At 43.7% G+C, this 24,584-nt stretch overlaps 1 protein-coding gene across 8 annotated transcripts in view; it reads right to left on the reverse strand.

The window, feature by feature from the left end:
• ZNF536 (zinc finger protein 536) overlaps window positions 1-24,584 on the reverse strand; it is a 352,592-nt gene that overhangs the window by 105,997 nt on the left and 222,011 nt on the right. For 7 of the 8 annotated variants that reach the window (XM_074583019.1, XM_074583016.1, XM_074583020.1 and 4 more), the window contains one exon: window positions 19,571-21,151. In XM_074583019.1, the coding sequence (XP_074439120.1) occupies window positions 19,571-21,151 (1,581 nt within the window). Of the gene's footprint in view, window positions 1-12,921; window positions 15,077-19,570; window positions 21,152-24,584 lie in introns of those variants that run through there. The other variant, XM_074583023.1, reaches the window with a different exon arrangement.

Raw genomic sequence — 24,584 nt, forward strand, 5'->3', positions numbered from 1 at the left:
GCTGCATATTTTTGTGTCATAAATATACAGAAAACTGCTGAAATACCTACTGTAATTTACTAGCTCTGTCCTTTGTTTATAACTAACTAATGAACTGATTTCTTCGTACAGTATATTATAGCAGCACCAGATAGCACTGCTATGGTTAAGGTTGTGTCAGCGTTTCCATTATAAATCCTGTTTTTCAGGGGTTTATAACTCAGCTGTAAAAATGCAGCCCAGGCTAAAACTTGGCGTACAAGGTCTCTGCCAGGAGGCACATTTATTTTACAAATTTCCCCAAAACGTCTCTCGGAATATTCTGGTATTACATGAATGTGAACTACATAAATACTGTAAAAGTTTACTAGTTTAGGACTCTGCACTTGTTTAACTTTAGAAACAGGTTTTGATTAAAAATAAATAAATAAAAAATTACAAAATGACAGGATAACACGCCTTCGCTCTGGAAAGCGCAAAAAATTAACAATATTTTTTAAATCCTTTGAAACGTCGCTCCCAAGCGGAGTGAGTACCGCTTTTTCATACCCTGGAATATTTTCACGCTAAATAAAACATAGTGCTACAGAATTAGATTGTTGAACGTTTACCGTTGGACCCACATGCTGCGAATGAACTTACATTAAACCTCACATTAATAAAGCGCTTGATCACAAGAAGCCTGTGCGCCTGGCTCTCTGTTTGGCTCAGCCAAATGCCATTTGGCTATCAAAGTCCTGTTTTGATTAGCAACTAGTGCCAAGAAGCGGGGAGAGGAGTGGCTTGCAGAAGCGAGAAACGCTTCTTTTCGTAGTTAATCACCCAGAGAGGAGGAAAAAAAAAAAAACAAAACAAAAACAAAAAACCAAAAACCCCACCACAGAACAGCGATGGCCGAGAAGCAAATCCAAAATCAGCCCTTCTGACAACAAAACGTGCCGCAGGTCCCCATCTCGCCAGTCACCGGGACTGCGGGCAGCGCTGCGGGAAGCTGGGGATGGCTGGTCTGCAGCACCCTCATTTGCAGCTTTGGAGGAACGCCGTCATTAACCTGCCTCAAGGGAAGGGTGGAGAAGGAATGCGACGGCCAAGTCCCAACAGCAAAAAGCACCGGTCAGCATAAGCGATGGTGTTATACGAGAGGCTGGGAGTATTTGCTATCTTTCAAACAGATTTACTGGGATATAAACGGGTGAGTGGAGGGGGGGCGGGGGGGAAGCAGACGGCGGGGTACGGAGCACTGCACTCTCCCTCCCTCCCCCCTTACACAGCACGGAGGAACGGACGCATCCTCCTGCCCCGCTGGGGCTGCCCGTGCCCAGCCTGACCCAGCGCTTCCAACAGCGGGCTTTCCTGAAAGCACCCCACGGGTCCATACCAGGATGCCTGCTGCATCCCGAAGAAGGCTGCCATCCCCACCCGCACGGCATTAGAGTACGGAGAAGATGCTTGGTCAACCTTTTTCATGTCACTCCCTGCATCTCAAACTTTACTTCCGCGGGTGAGCTGTGAACGGGAGAGGAGGAGCCATGGCGGAGGCGCGGGAGAGCCCAGGCAGCGCTGGCTGCAGGCTGCTCCCAGCACAAAGCCATGGTGCCCCAAGAAGCTCCAGCCACCATCCCACCCCAAGGACCACGACCACTCCAGGCACCGGCGCCTCCGTCCACATTGGTCCTCCCAGAGTCACTTCCTTCTGATGGACGCCTGAACCTGCAGGGAGGGTTCCTCGCGCCGGCCGTCCCACCTCCCCGTGCATCCACGCAAGAGCAACCACAGCCTTGGCCCAAGGCTGCTGAAACGAAACCCCTTCAGCTCCAGCACAATTGCATTGTCATGGATTTTCCAGCCCCCTCTGCCACGGGAAGCGCATGAGAGAAACATCACTCGGGCACATTCAGGACTGTTTAAACAATAAAAAGACGACCGCGAGAACAAATGTGCTGCAGCTTACTCTGAGTCATATGTCACCCCTCCAGAGCTGTGAGCGAGTAGCTCCTTTCCCCGGCACCACGAGCCCGTGCTACCACAGAGGGATGCTCTAGTGCGGCTGCAGAGCAGCGCTGCCCACCTAAAAGCGAGTTCCTGGTAGAAGCAGGAACATTTGACCTAGTGGTGGCTCAAGACACAGCATTTACCAACAAGAGAGACCAAATATTACTGACAGCAGAGGATTTGAGGGGAAACCACAGAGATTCCCTGCGTCAGGGCTGCGTGGCAATATCGCTATCGGCTAGAAAGCCCAGAAAGGGGCTGCACGAGGCTCCAGGCCCTCCAGCCCCCCCGGGTTCAAGAAGGAGAAGGTTTCAGCAAGGTCTTACTGTGGTTCCGAGGTGCTTCTCGCTCTCCTGCAAAGAGGGTGCCGCCGCAGCAGCAAGCTGCACCTCGGTGCAATCAAGCGAGAGACGAGCGCAGCAGGTCCCCGTGCCCGGTTAACGATGCACGGCTGCTCTGTGGTGCTTCGTTAGCCTCTCACCCCTCCGCTCCAGCGACGGGGCAGGCAGCCTCACCCAAACACACTTTCACATGGGATATTTTCCTGCTTGCTGGCTTATTTCTGGGGGAAGATACATGGATAAATAATTTCCCATGTATTTTATCCGAGCCGTGATCCTGCTCCCAAGGAGGGCAGGGCGTACTGAAGCCTGTTGGTACGCTCTGAAAGGGAAGAGAGGGGAAGCAATCTAAAATACATATTCTGTTAAATAAGGGTGTAAAATGGACCTTTGATCGCTCTGTGGGTCACTTCCTGATGGTGTTTATTCCACTGACAGTGGTCTCTGTGACTATCCCAGGCTGCAACACTAGTGCATGTTTCTTTAAGAAAAAACATCGCATTTGCAGTAAAATACAGCGGATATGCCATAGTATTTTTGATTATTAAGCTAAATAGCCACGTAAAAAGAGTATAGCATATTGGCACCGATTCCTGCCGTACTGAGGCTCCTTTGTGAAATTAGTTAATTAGTTCTCCCCCCCCCCATCCCAAACTTCACTTGAATAAATTTGTGGTTAGCGCAAGTATGAAGAGTTTTGCTTTTCTTGGCTAATTCTTTCTCTCTCTCCCCCTCCCCCCCCCCCCCACTTTTCAAAGCGAACTTCACCCCCCTATTGGGATAGCGCTGTTCGCTTTGGATAAAGATGATGGGCTAAAGAAATAACATCAGCAAAAATATGTTTTGTGTAGCAAAAAAGCTGCCCATACTTTCCCTGAAAGTAACTGTCCATCATGGCATAAGGTGAATAAACAGCTTCTGCAGGCTGTTATAAGCTTGTTAATTCTTTAATAAGTTAGCCACAAAAAAAGTGTTAATTAACTAGTAAAAATGTTTAGGGAATCTTTGAGGAAAAAAAAAATCATAAGCACTGGAAAAGTGTGTACTTAGCGATATGTAAAAATACAGGTTTTTAACTCAATTTCTGAGACTTTTACAACAAAGTGGAGAGAAAGACAGATGAAATTATGTTCTGACTACATACACTGAATAAGCCCAATGGGAACCTCTGTATATAGTTATCAGTGGCACTGAAATCTGCTTAGGAAAGCAACAAGTCTTTTGTTCTGTTGACAACAGTTATTACAATTAATTCATTTTGTGATTGGTATTTGCACTGAGTGACAAGGTGTTATTTTACCTCAGTAAAAGTTAAAATGGTAATACCTACATGCGAAATAACACTGAGTTTGCTATCACTCACTCAATAAAAGAAAAGCCTTTCTTCAGAAATGCCTGCTCAGCCACCACTCCTGCAAACCTGAAGTATTAGCGTCAGGCTTCTCCCCCTCTTCTTTTCCCATTTTTTTTTTTTTTCTCTTCTAAAAGTTTCTTTGGGGGGAAAAAAGAAAAAAAGAAGTTGTCTAGTTTCTGCTAAAAGACAGAACAAAACATAAGTGAATGCAGGAAACGCTCAGCTGCAACTTGGGGCGAGATCCCCGCTGTAGACACCAGCTACCTGTCCGGGGTTGGCATCGCCGAGGGCAGGACAGTGTCCTCCGGGCTGAGTCCCACCACAGCAGGGGCTGGCACAGGCAGAGAGCGGTGCTCGGGGCTGGCGGGGTGGCAGCATCCCCTCTACCGGGGTAGGAGAGAGGCAAGCCCAACCATCAGCGCAGTGCCAGGATGCTCTCCATGCCACCACGGGAGCGATACGGAGGAGCGTCCTTCATCCCTGAGGCTGCAGTGCTCCGTGCTGGTGGGGTGCTGTCTGCACACCCCCGGCACGGCACACGACAGCGGACTTGCTGCGGTCCCGCTTGTTGCAGGGACGCGGGAGGCATCAAGCCCCAAGGTGTCCCTGGTGGGAAGAGAAGGGTCGCAGGTGGGAAGAGGAGGGTCTGCTGCCGCCGCTCGAGGCAGGGCAAGGCGCCAGGCTGGTGCTGCATCAGCCATGGAGCTCAAAGCAACAGCTACGAGTTCCGGGGCTTCGGGGCTGCTTTAGATGCTGCCGAGACCTGCCCGTCCCCCATGCCACGGGGAAAGACCCGTGCGGAGGCTGAGAGACCCTCAAACCCACGGAGCTGCACCGGAGAAGATGAGCCCCACCGCCCAGCGCAGCCACACCTGGATCCGGCCCCTCTACGAAATACCTCTACACGGCTGCATACGGAGCGGGACCCTTAGCGGGCCGGCGGAACCTCAGCTGCCCATTTTTAGCACGAGAAAGACAAAACAAGGAGTGAGGAGCGTTAGATGATATAAATTTTACCTTTTGTAGCAGGACCCAGCAAACCAAGGAAAGTTTGCAGCGCTAGCAAATGGCAAATAACCCATTAGCTATGGATAGTTCAGCACGTCTCTACTTTTATTATAAGTTAGGCTTGCTAAACCATTGACTTAACAGAGAATCATTATAAATCCCCATTTTGAATTTTTTTATTAGCAGTATTTATCACCTTCTCAAAATCAATCCTATATTTTTAAATTAAAACAAATGACTACTTGTACTGCAATCAATATTCGTACATTTCCCTTTTTTAAAAGGAGAAAAAATGGAATACAAAGAAATGTCCTTCTTTGGCTGCATCAATCCAATTTCAATATAATTCAATATTTAATAAATATAATCCTCCATGTCTGTGCAGGGAAACATCATAAAAAATGCAAAAGGTTTCCTGGTCTCCAGTAACTTGCATGAAACAAAGTGTTTCCTTATTCCCTCCATAAATACTGCAGTCTTACGCTACTGGTTTTTTCTTCCTGCGTATTAGAAAGAGTTTGCTCTGATTATGTACAAGAAAGGAGGTTTACATATTTCATTACTAAAAATCCAAAATGCTACCTACCGTCTCCAAAAAAATTGCCATCTTTATCTCTTTGTACTTCTTTGGCTTGTTGTTTTTGAAAGGGCAAAAAAGAAAAACCTTATATAATACCTAATTTGTACATCTGTGGTTTCCCTCTGACTTGTGTAGGCACCATATGTTTTTAATTATCATAATAGCCTTAAAGAACCTGTTCAGTGGGAAACACATATGATCCTTTTATTACTGGTTTGTAATTTAAACAGTTTTAACAGAAAAGGTCTGGTATAAGGGACCGAGAGGCACAAAGGTCTAAAAACCCTGTTATTGACCTCTGAAAGCATGAGTTCAGATCCCACCCACCGAGGTGGGACCCGGCTCTCCCGCCTCTGACAGAGGTAATCGGTCGCATGTGAAACGGCTCTTCGGGACCTTAAAAGACATAATCTCCAATCTCAAATGACTCGACGTTTCAGTCAGCGGCTGACACAATGAAACCGGGGTCTATAAACATTATCGCGCACCCGATCTGCACTTTCTTCTCCCTGGCAGAAGCTTGCGGAGCGGCTGATGCCGCAGGAGAAGCCCTGTGAACGCCAGAAGCTCAGAATTTCAGCAATTCTCATTAGTTGTTGCCCTTTCAAATTCCTGGTTTTGTCCTTTATGCAAATGCGAGGCTGGTGAGCACGCCAGTCTCCCAGCCACGGGAAACAGTCAGATATTCGGAGGTAGGAATTAAATTTAACAAGTTCAATTCACTCCTGATTCTGGACATCTAAACACATAATCAGTCTGATAATGTTATTAATTATCATTCAAGCGACAACCTTTGACACTGGCATGCTCCCACAACCTCCCTACTCCAATAACTCAAACAGAAAATCGTTGGCATGAAAACCCACAGTCTTATGAACAGAAATTGCAAATAAGCAGGCACTGAACATACAACTGGGAGTGAGCAAAATCCCCCTTTTCAGAGAGAAAGCAGAGGCTCACACAATAGCTCAGTCACTTGACCCAAAATGAAATTCGGCACAACTTCGTCCCAAAACAGATAATTTACACCCCAAACAAAGAGCTGTGGGGAGAAGAGGGTGGGGAAGGGAGCCTAGCTAAAATTACACCAAGGCTGGAAGTCGTTACGGCTCCATCGCGGGAAATGGATGGTGTCCTCATTAGGACGAAGCTTTATTTAGACAGACGGACAGAATCCTTATTAGAACATTAGGCTGAAAAGTTTAAATGTCAGGAAATACAAAATTAAGATTTTGCAAATAAATGCTGACTTGGAGGAAAAAAACGTAGAGCTCCCAGTACAGATCCCACTGGAGACACTCGGGAAAAATGAAATCACTCAGGAATTGCAATCTCCCGTGCCAATCTAACCCTTCGAGGGGAGTCTTGGAAAACTCCGTTTCACAAAAAAAGAGAGGAGATCCCTTTTCTTGTGCAAAGAGGTTTCCACTCGTGATCTGATGCTTTCGGCTCCGTCCCCGGCAGCACGCTGAGCCCAGAGGGAAGGGAGGACTCGGGAGTCACCCATTTCTGGGGGGAGCCCCCCCAGAGGAGGACATGCTGATGCTGGAAACCCATTTCCAGCTGCACAGACCCTGCTCCTGGAACGAGCATGTGAGCAGTACCTCACATAGGGAACCTCAAGAGGGAGAAGGATGCAGTGCCCCGAAGACTGCGAATGAGCCATTCCCTGCCCTTCCCTCTCTCTCTCCCCGTCCCCAGGCCCTCTGCTTTCTCCAGGGAAATTCAGGTATTTTGCAGTGATGGAAAGACAGCTTAATTATCTCGCATACAAAAAAGACGGTCATTGTTTTCCGCTTTACCTGAAAGCTAATGGATCTTGGGATACCAGACGTGGATGCTCAAAATCCCCTCTGGAGCCTTTCTGGTGATTTGTCGTCTCTCGGTTGCCTTTGGTGCACACTGGTCTCTGCCGAGGTATTATGTGAGCTATTGCACACTAAAAGCAGATTTTTGAGAGAGGAGGTGCGTGCACACACACATACACCCACACCCACCCAGACACCCGCCGCCCCCTTGTCCTGCACCTTGCTGGCAGGTCCTGCTCCAAAGCGCAGCGACCTGAGGAGGAACTTATCTCACGGGTTTCGGTGGTTGGGGTGGAAAAGGCAAGGCAGGTTTTGCTCCCGAGAGGGGCGCAGCACTGCAGAGCTCCGCATGGCACGGTCCGTGTCCTCTCGCTCCAGGCTCACGGGAAAGCCCCGTGGGTGCTGCTGTCCCCCGTGCTTTGCTGAGACGCAGCCGGTGGGACGGACGTGCCGACGGAGGCAGCCGTCTCCGCTGGCCTCACCAGAGCTCCCTGTTCTTCCCGGGTGCAGCAATTTTCAGGTCACCCACCTGCACGTCCCCTTGGCCAGGGTCTAGGCCTCCACGTTGAGTTTTCTACTTGGCCAGAAGGGGATGCTTATGGAAATAGAGTTTCTGCTGCGATTAAAAATTTTTTTTTAAAAATCTTGCATTTGATCTTCTAAATAAATCAAGATTTTTCGGTTTTTGGGTGTGTTTGGTTTTGGTTTGCTTTGGTTTGGTGTTTTTTTTTTTTCCCCAGTATGAATCCAGTGAAAATCTAGTTTTCCTTTCCCACCTCTTCACCCACAAAATCATCGGGATGAAGCTTTCTGATGAAAGAGAAGTGCTCCATGGTTAACTTGCAGCACGGGGAGGACGGCAGGGAACACCGCGTGTTGCAATCGCACCAGCTGAGGACGATCACTCAGCAGGCAAGCCCTTCCCTGCACAGCCCTGTTTGTGTCCCTCTCACACCACCCTCTAAACAGCCACCAGCAAAGCAGGGAGCACCGACATACCCCCCCCCCCAGAACGTATCTCCTCGCCTTTGGAAAGACACAGGATCCATCCATCTGTTGAATTCATGTCTGCCACCACCAAGTCAAGTCAGCCTAGGGACCCTTCCTGCTACAGGTCTCGAGCAAAGCGCTTCCACCTTGTCCTCTTCTTCGCCCATATGCGTACAAACACAATTCTACCTTAAGAGAAACACGAGTTCTGGGCCCGAGAAGTCTCTTTCTTTTTCTATTTAAGGATCCTCCTTTCACAGTAAGGATCCTCCAAATTTCCAAAAAGTGGATAACAACAATACCACTGTGATCCCATCTGTACACAGCAATGGCACTGTAATGCATAGAGCATAAAACACCAAATTCCCACAGACAGCATCTGTCTTACTACAAACAATGGACCATTATCTTGTAAATAATTCTGATTAAGCTGCAGCATTTTCCCCAAACAAACAGTAGGGGAGCAGAGGGTGAGGATTTTTCTAGTGGGAGTGCCGGTTTTCTCCTTCCCCAGCACTGACACTCAGTTTTTTATTCAACTGATTGGCCCCCTCCCCTCCCTGCTCTGTCCCCCATGGCTTGGTTTTCATCTTCTGACCTTATCCAGCTGTCAATCATTTTGGCAACTAAAGAGGGAGCCATCATATTAATGGGATTCCCACCTCTATCCTTTGGGAAAGCTTTTCTGGTTTGGTTCTTTTTTTATTTTTTATTTTTCACCCCAACGTACAGCAAATACACCCATAAGCCCTCCCATTATTAAACAGTTCTTGTGTCAGGGGATGGAAAAACCAGCCGCACCGCTGGGTGCGTGTTGGTGCCGGTCAGAGTTTGGGGATGTCTGGTTGTGCCGGTGATGCGCCTCGGTGTGCTTGGCATGGGGGTGAAGGTGGCACAGGAGCAGACTTTGCTGGGCAAACGCTGTCGCCCTCTTCAAAGTCTGCGCAGGGAGCGCCGAGCCCTCGGCTGCCCGCGGCCGGGAGCGGGGCTGGGGGTCACCAGCCCCTTCCAGTGGGTGCCTGCGCCCGCAGGAGCAGCACGCTGCGCTCCTCGCACCCCAGCTGGCAGGCTAAACCAGCAACAGGTTTACCAGGAAGATTTAAAAGGATTTAAAAGAAAACCAAGCGCACAGGTCAGGACAGGGTTAGCTGTGCAGAGGCACAAGTGAAACTAGGCACAACTAGGGCCAACGTGGTCCTTTCTCCTAAGGTTAACAAACTGATCCCCAGCTGTGAACTGGGGAAAGCCCCAAGAAATCCTGAATTTCATCTTGAGCCCGTCCATTTCAATGCACAAACCTCTTCTTACATGTCTCTCTTGATAAATGTCACATCTCTATACGGCTGAAATGTTGGTTTTCCTTCCCTGTATCCTCTTAACTTGCCTTGTTATACATGTGAATTGTTCAGGATCAAACGCACTTCCTGGCTTGAATAAAAAAAGATAAATAAGTAAAGCAACAAGGACTAATCTAGGATGGTCATGTCGAAAAGCAGGCAATAAAAACTTTAACTTACAAGTAGTGAATGGAAGTCACTGCCACTCAATTAAAAGCCGCACCACAGCCAGTTCAGCCCAGCGAGCGTGAGCAGGAACGCGGGACCTGCCGAGCTCTGCGGAGACGAACACCGAGCATCACAGCGACACTGAAAAGGAGGGGACAAACGGTGGCAGACAGCGTGGCAGGTCCTCGGTCCTGACAAGGTCCTGCTGGCACAGGCACAGGACAGGAGGACCCTGGTGGTGGGCCAGGGGCCGAGGAGCCCACCAGCCACCTTGCATGAGCCATCGCCTGCCTCGGGCCCCGGTGCTGCAGCACGGCTGGGGCTGGTGTGCTGCGGCCATGGCCAAAAACTGTCGGCTCGACCCAGCTGGCACTCCGAAGAGCCCTGAGGTCAAAATTGACGGATTTGGTGGAAAGACATTACGGCCAAACCATGGGAAAGCTGCTGCAGGTGCAGAGAGCCCCCGAGCACGGCCGCTGGGCACAGGCTGGGGCTGGGGCAGGTTTCGGCAGCGGGTTCGTCACACGCTGCTGCTGAGGAAGGCGGGATCACGAACCTGGCTGGGGTCTGGAAGGGATATACACACCCAACACATATTTCCAATGTGTGTTTATTTTCAGCAATAAATTTGTATAGCTTACTGTAGTCGTATCAGAGGAGGAAGCATTTATAGACTGAGGACTTATATAATGTTCTTCATCTTCAAAGTGCTTTACAAACATTAATTAATTCATTTATCCTCACAGCGCTCCTACCAGGGAGATAAGTACTATTATTTTCCATTTCACAATGGAGAATCCAAAGCGGAAAAGTTATTTTTTTCCATGGTCAGTGAGTGAATCGCAGGTAGACCTGCAGGAGGAGCGAGGGCTGCCAGCTTCTGAACGTGAGCCCCCCCCGCCTCCCCAAATCTTATTTAAAAGACTTGCGTTCTGCCAGAGTCATGGCACGTATTGGGATATGCCTTGGATTTTTCCTTCAGTAAGAGATAATTAAGGAACAATTCCCTCTCTGATCCCCAGCATGGCATGCTATTTTCTACCCCACTGTTGCTCTGCGAGCTGAACAATGGCTGTTCTATGCAGGGAGCGGCGCTACAGACGCCCCGGATCAGAGGAGATCGGCTTAAAGAAAGTTGCTGGCCCGCGTCTCGCTCCCTGGACAATGGGGCGGGCTGGGCGGCTTGGTGCAAATGCCTGACGTGGGGGCGGCTCCAGGGACACCTGTTTGTAAATGGCAGTGTCTGCGAGCGGGAGACACTCGCATCCAGCATACGTATCTAGAAACGTCATGGAGTAGGAAAATTGTTGTGGTTTCCGGTATTTGTTCTCAGTCCTAAGTGTATTCCTTTTACCTTGGAGCGGGAGGGCCGCATAGTGCTCCTAGTTCACCTCTGCGGTGCTGCTGTGAATAACCCTCTTTCCCGTCTGCTCCTTGCCAGCAAACGTGCAGCTGCTTCAAGTGGCAGTAACAGTCACTGTGAGCTTGAAAGGCTCGCTTTCAAGGCACCTCAAAAAATAAAACTGTGACCGGGTCTTCTAAGGAAGTGTTCAGATCAGAGAACTTAAATCAATATTGGGGATGACAAACTGTGAAAAACAATGCTAATTTTACAATCTCTGAGAAAGACGCGTTTCACCTGTTATAATCCTTGTTAGTGAAGCCCTTACCCACCCTGGGGTTTTTACCACTAGTTCATGTTTTGACAATAATAAAAATGCACAAAACCCCAAAGCTTCTAGGTAATTTCCCACCTTGGAAAAGATGCACCCATTAGCAAAATAAACTGCCAAGTTATGCCATGGCATATTGCAGAAGACACGACCGTGTCCTACTGGGGAAAGGCCGGTACCTAGATGTTGCTTCGGAACAACCAGAACAATTGTCTAGTGAGAAATGTTTTTTGCATATGACTCATCAACCCTTGAAAACAGGATTTCTTATATAATACAAGTGCTGACACAGCCTTCACTTGAGTGGTGTGACTGCAGCTGTATAATTACAACTTTAGATTTGATGTTATGGACCTTAGGTTACGCCATTCAGACAAATGCTCCATTGTATTACAGAGATATTTTTTCCTTAGTCATATTGCCCACAGGACAATAAGGACTATATTCACAGCTCACTGCATAGAAGTTTAGGCATGTAGCAGCCAACGGTATTACACAAGATGACATTATACCCTATGGGGGTTAAATGGATTCATAATTGCCACTTTTTCTTGTCTTTTTTTTTCTTTGCTCCTAGTTGATACTTTTTTGGAAGTGCTCTCCAAATAAAAGGAAGAACAATCTCACACTGAGTCTGGATAAATGTTACAGTTGTCTCACAAATGCTGTATTATTTCTAGCCCTTCCAAAATAATATAATTGTCCTACTGCTGAACTACAGATTTTTCTCAGTATGACACAGAACACTAAAATGTCAGGTCCTGACTCATGGTGTTTTGGTGGAATAAATAAAAAGTACCAATATGCTATTCAAAACCGAGAGCGTTAATGAAGATGTGACACTGGGAGCCCTAGTCATGTTTTCCTTTAGCTTCCATTGCGTCCTGAGCGGTGCATCCCGCAACAGGCCACCTCCTACGGGTCCCATCCTGGAAATACTTACCATAGACCTGAGAGATACTACTGGCACTGAGGCCACTGGTTGCTCGTTATCCTACGCACGCTTTACCTTGGGTGAATCGTACGCGGGTCTGAGGAGGAAGGCTAGCCTCGGGACGCTTATCACACACTCTTTCCGTGGGAAACAAAAAGGAGAGTTCAGTGCTATCTGCGGTATTGAAGGCTGTGACACTGTAAGGCTAGGCACGACTAACCAGGAAAGATCACTGGCGGGCTGTACGCTCCTGGTGTTTCTCCACTGGGACAGACGTTGTACACCCATTACGCACTAAGGCTACGTTTCCAGCGGCAGGACTGGACCCGGATACGTAACTCACCCTGGCCAAGCACCCAGGCACTAATACTTACACGCTTAATCCACCCCGCATTACTCATTTGTAACCCAGCGGCCTCCACAAAAATTTCTGCTGGATTTTAATAGTGGCAGAGGAGAAACAGGCCCCACCTTCCCAAGATCTTTTCTGTGACAGAGGAAACAAGTCTAATGCCCCCCCTTATTTACCTGCCTAACCATACGAGGCATCGTTCTAACGACACACCACTCCTTCCTTAGAAAACTGCATTTTTAATTAACACCCTTTACAGGGCCAACAAGTAGCTTTGCAGAGTTTGCCCCTCAAAGCATCAAACAACTGGGGATTGCATGAGTGGTCTTCGGTCTACCAAAAGGTACAACAGTTTCTCAGAGAGTTTTCTTGAATGAATTAACAAAATGACTCCAAACTGCGCTAATGGTTAACAGCTTTTTTTTTATTAGCAACACTGAGATAAGTTATTGAAGCATTTTAGTATTGTTTTACATTCCATTCAGAAGTGACCTAACTTGTAACTCCATATACATTTAAAGATATAGTTTGACACTTATTCAGAAAGCAACAATTATTAAAACTTACATACCTTCATTACCAGGAAACCTTAATATATTTTCTAATTACTTCCAACAATACTCTATTCCAAAGCACATGATAACCCACTAGAAGTTTACACATTTCACTTCAATCACAGGTTTTAAATTGTGGTTGTCAGAGTGCTGTTCATTGAATTTTACTGTCTTTCTTGGTTAATATTGGAAAACCTGGCACAATATATTAAGCTAGAAATATTGCTTAAAGAATATGAAAAAAGATAACTACAGTATTTTTTCCTGCTAAAGCATTACAAAATACAGGACCATTAAAAACTCAAATAGAAATGACAATAAATAACCTTAAAAATGTTAAGAGAATTTTCACTCATACTAAAGTCCATTCCCTAAGCTTGCCAAACACATAAATAACAGAACATATTCAGGACCTCTATTGTTGTACTATTATGATGGTTTGTTATATATTGTGGATGTATTGTGTATACATATATTAATGCTTACACTTAAGTTATATATTTTTTTCTTTGCTGAAACAATTAATAAGCCTCAGGTAATTATTTATCCCTGGTACTACAGGTGTCTAGATAGGTGGGAGCAAACCTCCGAAATTCCAGATATGCAATACTGTGCAGAACAAGATCATCTCCGCATAATGATACCCTAAATTCCTTAGATTACAAAGATGAATTTGGTTATTTATTTCTGAAAGCCTGTAAAATAAAATTATAATTGCTGTCAAATTAATTGTTTAAAATTGGCCTCATAATAGGTATTAATCGTACGCTTAGTTTTGACTTACAAGGATGTCTAAATTGGTCGTGTTTGAGTAGCTATAGGAAATACTACACCTCAGACACCAGAATATATATTCCTGACCCAAAACACAAACCAGAGCATTGTCTCACTTTGGAAAGACCTGGAAACACCTCTGTGCCTCTGCCTAATCCTAAATTATAATTTAAATTTGACCTGGATATGAGAAAACCAATAAGAATATATTGTTTGGGAGATGAAACTTAGAGTAAAATCATACAGCTCTAAGCTTACATCATTATTTTGTCTCCGCAAAGAAAAGAAAAGCCTTTCTGTGCTAGGGATTTGCCTTGGTGCGGCTGGCCACTGATGTCTGAAACCAAGGCACATACCAAGGCCTCCTTTTGCAAACACAATCCCCCTTTCAGAGCTGGTGCTAGGAGGGACTGAATGCCTCCGGTTTCACTGGGAATAGAAGGTACTCAGCACTGAGCTGTATCAGATATTTTAGGGGTTAATTTCCAGAAACATAAATGGAATGGGAATGTTACACTGCAGTATGAAAAAAGGGTAAGAAATAAGAATTTTCAACAGTAAACAAAACGGTGACACCGAACTTATCACCTGACCGATTGCTGATACAACAAAATACAATCAAATTAAATGACATGAATATAGCAATGAAATTTAAAGTCAAATAAACATAGGACCTGATTCTGCAATCCTTAGTCATGTAAGTAGTCCCACTCATGGAGAATGAGGGATGCAAGATTGGGTCCTTAGCTTCTGCTTAGGAAGTCAGTGTTGATTCAGACAGTATCTTTTCTAGCCAAAAATATGCAGCAAAAGGAAAGTAACATAAACAAGGCTAAATGTCAACAGTGTTTGCAGACTTACAGACACCATCCATTTGTTTGTACTGAAATGACTAGCGAACCATTTGGCAAATACAATGCTATTCACAGACCGGCCCTTTTATCCAGCAACACAAACTTCACTGGATCACTGGCATTCCCAGTTAATTAGACAAAGGAAGCAAGCCATATGAGTTTGGTTTGATACTGCCATGCAAATGGCACTGCGACATCCAGAAGTGCGGCTGAAACCCAGGCGTGGGGCCGAGGTGCTGATCTCCCGTTCAGCAGAACAGTCCGTGCACTAAAAGCAGGCCTTGGACCTCCTAACTCAAACTAAAGAAACCTCTTCAAAATCACCATAATGGGGTAAAGAAAAGTCTGCAGTAAAACTTCCACATCATTTCATTCGTCCTTGAGGGAAAAGAATATTCTGGTTACTCCTTCAACTGCAGATCAGGAGAAAGTGTTGAGTTACTTAAGTGCGATACAAGATACTTTAAATGGGCAGGAGTACTACAATCTGCTGCGGTAGGATGACCTTCCATTGCCTCGTAGCTGTCCTACAGCTTGGACATATCAGGCCTTTTGCTTCTGTTTAATACGGATTTTCTAATTTAAAAGAGCTTCAATAAGGATTCAAGTGAAGCCACCACAAACAATTAAAACTCTTCTTCTGTATTTTATGTGTTGGTGGTAGTTCTGAAGGGGTTAGTATTATAATCTTTTTGGTTTTGACACCTGTGGCAATAAGCAATTTACAACAACTAAATTCACTATTTAAACATTGGGGTAGAGCACTATAATTATGTGACAATAAAGCTGTAATAATCTGCCACAATCGATCTTCCCCTTGCCCAGCCCTCTTGTCTGTGCTGCAGTTCCACATTTGGAAGGTATTTCAGAAAGTTACAATGCTGAACATTTTAATAATTCCGTGCAATGCTGAACGCTTTCTGCTCCAAAGGAAACTGAAAGTGCTCAGCCCTTTGCAGGATGAGAACTCCAAAGGTGCTACCAAACATCAGAAGGGCCCTGCCGTGTTTTCATACAGTGAAAGAAGTGATAATGGGGTGGAGCCTACGCAGGAGAAACCCGCACTAATTGCGGAGGAAAGCAAGCACGAATGGAAGCAAATCAGATTTAGAGAAACAACACGGAACTAATACTTTTGGACATCATTAAGCGTGGGTTCAACAGTACTAACCCATTAAGCAACTAGCTAATGCCCAGGACTATCTCTGGCCAACAGTTTGTACCCCACCAGCTCTTCTTTGAAAGCCTAAGTACCTCCCAAGCCGAAAATGCAAATAGGGAAATTTTACTGTCTTAGACACCAAGCAGAAAAATTTAAAGGGGAGGAGAGAGAGAAAGGAAAGGGTCTTGTCATAAATAGATGCTGTGCAAATCAGGCGTAAATTAATACTTGGAACAGGAGGTAGAACATTATTGCGATACAACTACACGTATATGGAAAGACAAGCAGAGAAAGAGAAGAGCACAAATGGAAAAGAAAACAGATCTTCCAAAACTGAAATACAAAGTAGGTCTAGAACCTCCGACCATAACTTCTCAAATAAGCAAGGGCTGTGAAAGCAGAGCACGTGGATGCTCAAGACAGCTACCAAGCCATGGAGCCATTGCCCTGGGCATCCCCTCCACGCTGGGCTACTGCCCGCCAAGATGCAAGGAAAGGCACGTCTTCTTAGAAACTGCATGGTAGCAACAAGATCGGCTCCAAGGTATAGTCTCTTGAGACTCCAAAACCAAGTACAGGTCAGGAGTAACTCTAAATTCATCAATGGTATTTTTTTTCTTTCTTTCTGTTCTTTCCTATTCTGCTATATATGTAAAGGAGAAATATTACAAAAGTTTGTGATTTTTCTCAGCAGCATTTTGACATAGAAATTTCTGTATTATGCAGTAATTATGGTTCTTTCCTAATTGTGTCTTTCATCTCTACAGCCTGAAGCATGACAGGAGCATAAATGAATTATGTGTACATCATCAATCTCTCTCATTCTACATATAGGGAAACTGAGGACTGCTTTCACATCTGTGGTGACTTTCCAAAACAACAATGTGAGTTGGTGGCATTCTCCTCTAGAAATTAAACCCTTTTTTGTGCCAAGTTCTGTGCTTAAAAACTGACCCTTTATCTTAAGGTAAAATATGCCAACTAAAAACGATCCACATGGATCACTGAAAATCCCAGCTTGTTTTTATGTGGCCAGAAATCTAACTCAATTAGCATGGCCAACCAAAGATGCAATCTCAGCTAACTGAAGCTGAGATATTTTATTTCAATTTTATTTCCACTGTATTCTGACTGTGGAAAGAGCACCACGCCTTGCTGTCTTGATTGTGCAAGGGCTGCATCAAGTGTATCAGTGTTCTCTCTTGAGATGTCAACAACCCACACATCATTGGCTGTAAAAAGAAAGGCAAATGCACAGTGTCTCCCAAAATACAAAGGAACAGAAGAATCAAGCCCTGGAATCGGGCGCTGGAGGTGGGTCTCAAGTTTTCTGATCTCTCAGGCAGTAGGAGAGACAAAGGGAACCATGACTAAGGTCATGGGCTTTGTGCAAGAGGGAAGCAAGGCTAATAAATGAACAGGGTGCTCCTGATGGCTAATCTGCAAGCACAGAAACATCAGGTGAGATTCCCCACACTAGCACACACAGATGGAGTGTGATTTCACAGCATAAAATGTCACTGAGAAAATGAAAACTCCCCAAAAACACTACTTTCAAGTGAGCGGTGTCCAAGCCAACCAAACAGAAAAAGAACTACTGACACGGGGCTTGTTCATACTCATCCACTTTTGCTCTGAGATATTGAGAAAAATGAAATAATATAATTAAATAGTCAACCTTAATACTTATATTCTGCAAACACTCAATAGAATGTCAGTAAGGAATTTCAAAAAGCTATTTTTGGAGGGGGGAGAAAGGAGGACTCGCACTGTATTTTCCATTAAAAAATGGCTTAAAAAGTAGAACAGACAAGCTTCTGTTGTTTTTTTTTTCCTTCATACTTCAAGTCAAATCCATTATCACTGGGCAGAGCTTGTGAAAGGGATATGGTCTTTAAAATCATATAAACTCAAGCCATTATAAAATGTCTGTTGAATTGATTGGAAGATGAAACAAAAAACTAATGGAAGTAATATGACCTCATTTCAATAATAATGTTAGAGGGTTGGGGTTTTTTTTGTTGTTGTTTTAAAAATCTTATGTCTGGGAAGAAGTATAAAGATATTTTGTACAAAGCAAGTAATCTTTGTTTTCCAATTTTTTTACTTGTTCGTTTAGAGTCATTTCACTGCTGGCTTTTTTTTTGTAACTGATTGATTGTACTCCACAAATAGGAAAAAAAATTCAAAGCAGGATTTTATCAGCTGCAAATTGAATCAACTACCAACTATTTTCAAAATATCAGTAATTTAACTGCTGATTTTGAAGAATCTGGAAATATTTCCAGCTATCTGAACTGGTTCTTAGTGCATTGAGACACAGAAGTTTACAAGTAAGGCCATGCAGATACTTGGGCTCGTGACTCAGTTTAAGTAACGACAATATTATGAAGCCAAGAATACAAGTGAGACAAACTTTGTGAAGAGAAATCAGACTTTTTTATCAGACCAACTGATAAACTTGGAAAAGTGAAGAGGGGCCTGAAGAAGGGGTTATGGCTTTAAGCACACATACTGTCCTGGTAAAGTCAAACAAAGCAAGCTCCCACTAACCTTAAGTTAACCAGGGTAACCACTCTTAAGTGTTTGCAGATTTAGGCTTTCATTTTAAATTGTCAGGCTTTATAACTGTTCATCACATTTTCTTCTCTTTTTTTAACTTGAATACATTTTATTATGCGTGTTCAGCTCTGACAATGAGTTTTCTGATTACTTTGAAGGTTAAGTGAAACGAGCATTACTGAAGTTTTTGTGCCCTTTGCTGAATCTTCTTTTTAAAGTGATATAGTTTGTCAAAGGATTTACACTCTAAAATCTCTTTCAAACAAGAACCATGCTGTCAAAATAGGAGATAAATTGAAAAAAAAAATCCTCATTCTCGTTTGTTCCAAATAGATTTAACTTTCATTTTTGTCATATATGATGTGTGTGATATGAGGAAGTAAAACTGCAGTTTTGTAAATCAGAGACTAATAAGGGTAAAAGGTGATTTTGTTTGTTTGGTGTGTTGTTTTTTTAATTACCTGGAGGCATATTCTTAATTAGACAAATCGCAATTCATACAACCGCTTGTTAGAATAGTGAAAATGGTCAAGGGCAACTATTGTATGGGTGCCACTGAAACAAACCAAACCAAAAAAAAATTTTAAAAAAGGTGAGGGAAAAGAAAAGAAATAAAAAAAGGCTCTTCGCCACAGGCAGATGCATTCCATGCATTTGGCCTTTGATGTCATTAGTATTGTGGTAATTGAACACACCCAATTTAAAGAAAGAAAAGAAAAGAAAAGAAAAAAAAAAAGCTAGAGAAAGCAAGGTTTGCTTGGCAAAGCATCCAGTGTTTTTTCTTGGGTTGTTACTTATATGAAAATACTGAAAAGTTTGCAAGTTACCATGTCAATTTTTAAAAACTTTTTCCTCCTTTGAGTATGCTAAAGCAGTATCCCCTTCAGATGCCACTAGCACAGATAGTCTATATTGCTGCTACTCTAGTTTAAAAAGCAAGTTCTTTCTAAAGTCCTGTGTAAGTATATGCATGCAGCACTGCTGATTTCAATGGAGTAGACCACATATACGACTAGAATTTGGCCCACAGGGTTTAACATTTAAAAAAATGTATTACTAACAAACATGACTAAGTATATTTAAAGAGCAGCTTCATGATTCTGCACAAGTGTTTTCTGAAATGGTCTAAAAGAAGGTCTAAAACTTACCACACAAGTCAGGTCTCTTGATACATCCACTAGTTGCTGTGCTACTTGCAAGTCCATTAAAGGCTGCTAAGCCATCAGAGCTGTAAGCTCTTAGGACTGACAACATGTTCATCTGCTTCTCCAGGACCTGCGGACCCTGAACTTGTTCGGCTTTCATCACTCCTTGTGCAGTTTCATGGGAGGACAGCAGATTCTGAGTGTGCCACTGCTTTTCTGATGCTTGCGGCAGTGGTGATACAAGCCCTTGTGTTGGTTGTGAGGTGACTGCGCTTTGTATATTGTCGCCTCCTTCACTGCTTTCTTTATTTAGGGCAGACAACTGCTTATTCATAATATCTGGTTCTGTGTCAATGTCCTCATCTTCAATGTTTTCTTCCTTGGAAGATTCCATATCCTCAGATGAAGCTATGTCAGAAAGGTCATCAGTAGCACTTTTATTTACAGAGTCAGAGAGCAGAATATTTGGGTCGTCTTCGGATTGTGTTTTTATTTCGGATTCATTACTGGTGCAAGAATTTTGTGTTCCCGTGCCAATAACACCAGGATAAACACCAAACTGCTTATAGAAGTCTGTTGTAAAATTACAAAAAGTGGATTCCATGTGGCTGGGCCAGGCGGTGCTCTTCGCCTCTCCCAGGGTCTCTTTATTTTGTCCTTGGGTCATTTTCTCAGGAGCTGAGTCCAGCTGGCTCAGCATGTTTGAAACTACCGCCTCCTTGCTGGACTGCACAGAAGAGGGAAGCAAGCTCACTTTATTAACCGAGGCTGAAGCTTCTCTAGATTGGTCTTTGTTGTTCCCTATGATGTTGTCTTTACGTTTAGCCTTGCCCAAGTGATTGGCCTGGAGGTGCAGAGCCATTAGTTCCATAGATGAAGTTGTAAAGGAACAAAATAAGCAGCCGTGCCAAGCAATATTGTCTTGCACAGTAACAGATGAACCTGGGAGGGAGGCTGCATCTGGCCTTACGGATAAGTCAAGTGGTTCGTATTGTGACTTTTCTGTTTTTCGCTGCGAGGACTTGCTATTTATCTTTTCCTCGCCACCATCTGAGCCCAGAGCTTTTGCTGAAAGTGGATCTGAGAGCGCTTTATCCTTCATTTCTTTTTCTTTCTTCAAAGAACTTAGGACAAAGCTGTCCATGAAAGCTTGCAAAGACCCTTGAAAGTTCACACCGTTCCCAACCATGTTCTGGTACGCGCGGCCAAGTTCAGAAAAGTGTGTTCCTTTGGAAGATATGTCTGAACTCTTCATATTTTCTGAAGATATTTCAGATGACATGCCAGCTGCTTGTCCTTGCTGCTCTCCAGAAGACAGCATTCCTGACGTCCACTGCTGCGAGACCATACCACTTCGGAAATCGATACCAGGAAGCCCCTTGAAGGCTCCTCTCAATATATCTGGTCTAATAAACACAGAATTTTTACTTGATGTCTCATCTTTGTGTTCTTGACTTGCAGATTGGCCGGAGAGTGGTCCTGCTCCATTCTGTCGCTCCCGATGGTGCCGTTCCAAGTGGTATTTGAGGGATGCAGACTGAGTACCAGCATAATCACAATGCGGACACTTGTAAGGCTTCTCACCTATAGGTATGGATAAAGAGAAAAATATAAAGAAAGAGAGTTAACTGTACTTTGGTGTACGGATGAGTGAAGAAAAAAAATCAACATTAGCTGCTTGCAAACAAGAAGATCTTAGAGCTAATAGTTCATTTTTAAAAAAGAAATGTCTTTAATTGAAGACTAATTCATAAACCGAATATTTCTAAAATGGGTTTCCAGAATGTGGGGCTATTCAGGAATGACATGGTATCTACACACAATTAGCCATCTTTTTCTTAATCTAACATGTAGAAAACTGTTGTAGAATTAAAAGCTATGATTATGAAAATGAAGCATAACAATTTCAACCACAGTAATCATTAAAAGTACAAGTTTAAAAAAGAGAGACAAAGAATGTAACAAATGGATGGTTGCAATATTTTGTGTATACAATTGCTCTAAAATTTGTTTAAATTATACACATGGAAACCATTTTTAAACCTAAAAATTTTATGGCACTGTTACGCAAGACTGAAATGAATGATTTAAGTCTTGCTCTGCAGTAAATCATGGATATAATTAGCAAATGGCATACTGCACAAGTAATTTATCATTATTTGGAGGGCACCATTCCAGAAGGATTCAAAGATCTGCAGACCTACTGCATTGTTTCTAAATAAAGAACTATAAATACAGATTCTATAAAATATTAATATTATTACACTACATTATGATTGCAGCATGTAAGAACATATAGTTAAAATAAAAAGTAGTCAATAAAATAAAAAAGAAATCGAGTAATAAAAAAAGTACAAAATATATTTAGTTTCTGTATTTGAAATTAGCTTTATCTACTGTTTTTTGCAGTCCCTTAAATTTGTACTAATGGCATTTCTAATGCTCAAGTAGTAAAACGTGTAATTTACCTACCTTAAGCGCTTTTCTAGGATTAGCTTGAATAGAGTTTTAAAACATATAAGATGATTTTCCTGAATGAAATATATATTTTAAGCCCGCACTAAACTTTTATTGATCTTTCAATACTTTAAAAGAGGCAGAAGATATTACACGTATAATAAATATTCACATACAATCATAAAGACACATCCAAAAAGAACATACATCTAAGCAAATGTACATCTAAATTTTTGCAGAGCACTTGTTAGCAATCCAGAGTTCCTTTTATAGGAAGAAGTACGGAAAACTCTCACTAAAAGTGCCAGGAATCTGGAAGACCTGTGAGCTGTCAATATTGGCAATTATTTCTAGGAGGGAGCTCAACAAGAAAAAGAAACTGTTTTCTCTACGTAGCTTTTTTTCCTAAGCGATCTAAAAGACGAAGGCAAGCCCTCTCCAAATGGTATAATGGAAATACTTGTTTTGCAAACTTCCTCCACTGTTAAAATTCTCTATAATATTCTGTAGTTCACCAAGCCATCTGGAAAATTACGCGTTTTCAAATAACCTCAAAACCTGCTTAAAACAGAATTGAAAGGCTTTCAAACTTTTCTTATTTAAGCTACAGGTTGAATTGAAAGGCTGGTGAATACTTGGGACGCTGCTCCTCTCCCTGATCGCAGGAACGTAGAGCACCAGCGTGCTCAGACGACCACCGAGCCCTGGGCAAGCAGGCTTACTGACCACGAGCACTAGCTGGATACGTGCTGCAGTTCAGACGGGGCTGAAGTAAATTACATGCAGTGGAAATTCTAAATCCATAATGTAATCCTAAAGCTAAACGGTGAGACATGAGAGCTTTACATCAACCACATCAATCGACCTTTTTAGAAGAGAAAAGTGCAGCACCTCAAACAAGAGGTGTTCAGCAGAGGAAGAGGTAGTAATTAGCATGGTTCATGCTTTAGGCCTGGGTCCACACAGCTTAACAGAAGAAATCAGATTTAAACATTTCAGCGCAACTTCTGAGTCTTCTACAATCACCTAATTAAGTTCTGGCGCTCCACCAACAAGAAGTAGGGGCTGCGTTTCAGTGGGAGCTGTGCAAAAGCAAGCAGTTCCTACTGACGTGCAGGAATCACTGAACTGAGACGGATCACGTCTGCCTGGGCTTCCCTGGTCTCAGGTGAGAGCCTGAGCACACACACCCCCATCGCAGGCGTTTTAGGGTAGCGACAAGGGGACAGAAGACACTGCAGGGCCGTTTGGGAGGGTGCAAACTCTGAGAGCTGTGCTGGCAGTCACAACGTGGACAAATACTAACGCTGGTTCTACAGCACGTGCGTACTGCACTATTTTGGAGCCGTTTTCTGTTATTCTGATTTTTGTCCCACCAGTTACTATCACCAGTCACTAGCAACCTCTGACCCAGCTTGGGTATTTCAAGTGTTGCCTAAGAAGTAATCAGACTGGTGAAAAACAAGTACCAGACTTTATAAGGTTAAATGCTCTCACTTTTGAGTTTTCACTCCTCTTAATTGAAAAGCTCTTCCTCAGCATCCCCTATGCCTTTACGGAAATCCTTTAACACAATTATATCGAGCACTTCCTTTTATTCTAATGATAGTTCAGTGTGTGTTTGCATTGCACATCAAGTGACACCACTAACAAGTGTGTCCCAGCATTGCAGGCGCTATGTTAGCCGTTGGGTAACTACTTCTACAGGGAGGAGGAAAGGTTTGTAATACAGGCAGCACTCCTGTCGCTAAAAACATGCAGGAGGTGTTCAAATCAATACGTATATGTAAAAATGGGTGTGAGTTAAAATATGCTAACTAGACAAAATACTAGTAATATTTTATACTTCTGAAGTACCTTCAGTCTAAAGCACTGGGCGCTACAACGCGCTCTTATTCTGAATTGCTAAGCCTTGAAGTCATTAGATTTTCCGTTCGAAGGCCTCGCCACTGAGTGAGCTGCCTTTCAGCAGAGGAGATCGGGACACAGCTCGGCACCAACGCCATGAGCCTTGGACTGAAAGAAGACACTGACTGAGACAGTGTGATAAAAAGTTCAAATCTCTCCTAGCCTCGGTACGCTCTCTCTGTGGTGCTCCCACCTCTTGCATGGCTAGAAATGAGATCTAAAGCGAAGGTCTGAAATTGGACTCAACATGCAGCAACACACTGTGCCACCTTTACAATACAGGACTGGCCAAGTAACATTGTTCAAAGGGAACTCTTCAAAACCTCTTTCTTCTCTTTTAGATCCAAATATTGGCACTGATTTCTTTACTTCAAAGCAACCTTAACTGCTGCAATGTCGAGGGCAGGCACCAGGAGAAGGAAGTAGGATGGAGTAAATCATCTTTGAATCTTTTAAATTTAGTGTGTCAGTATTTCCTAAATTCCGTAATTGTGCAGGTATTTAGATGTTATTTCATCTGTTCAAATTCACAACCAGCTATGCCCTGCGTAAGTCCCTGTACAAATGACAAAACAGTTATAAACTGCTGTGGGAAAAAGCCCAACCTAACCTCAACCAAACTAACCAAAACCCAAGCCAGTTTCAATGGAAA

The sequence above is a fragment of the Larus michahellis genome, chromosome 4, assembly GCF_964199755.1.
Source record: "Larus michahellis chromosome 4, bLarMic1.1, whole genome shotgun sequence".
NCBI classification, from domain to species: Eukaryota; Metazoa; Chordata; class Aves; order Charadriiformes; family Laridae; genus Larus; species Larus michahellis.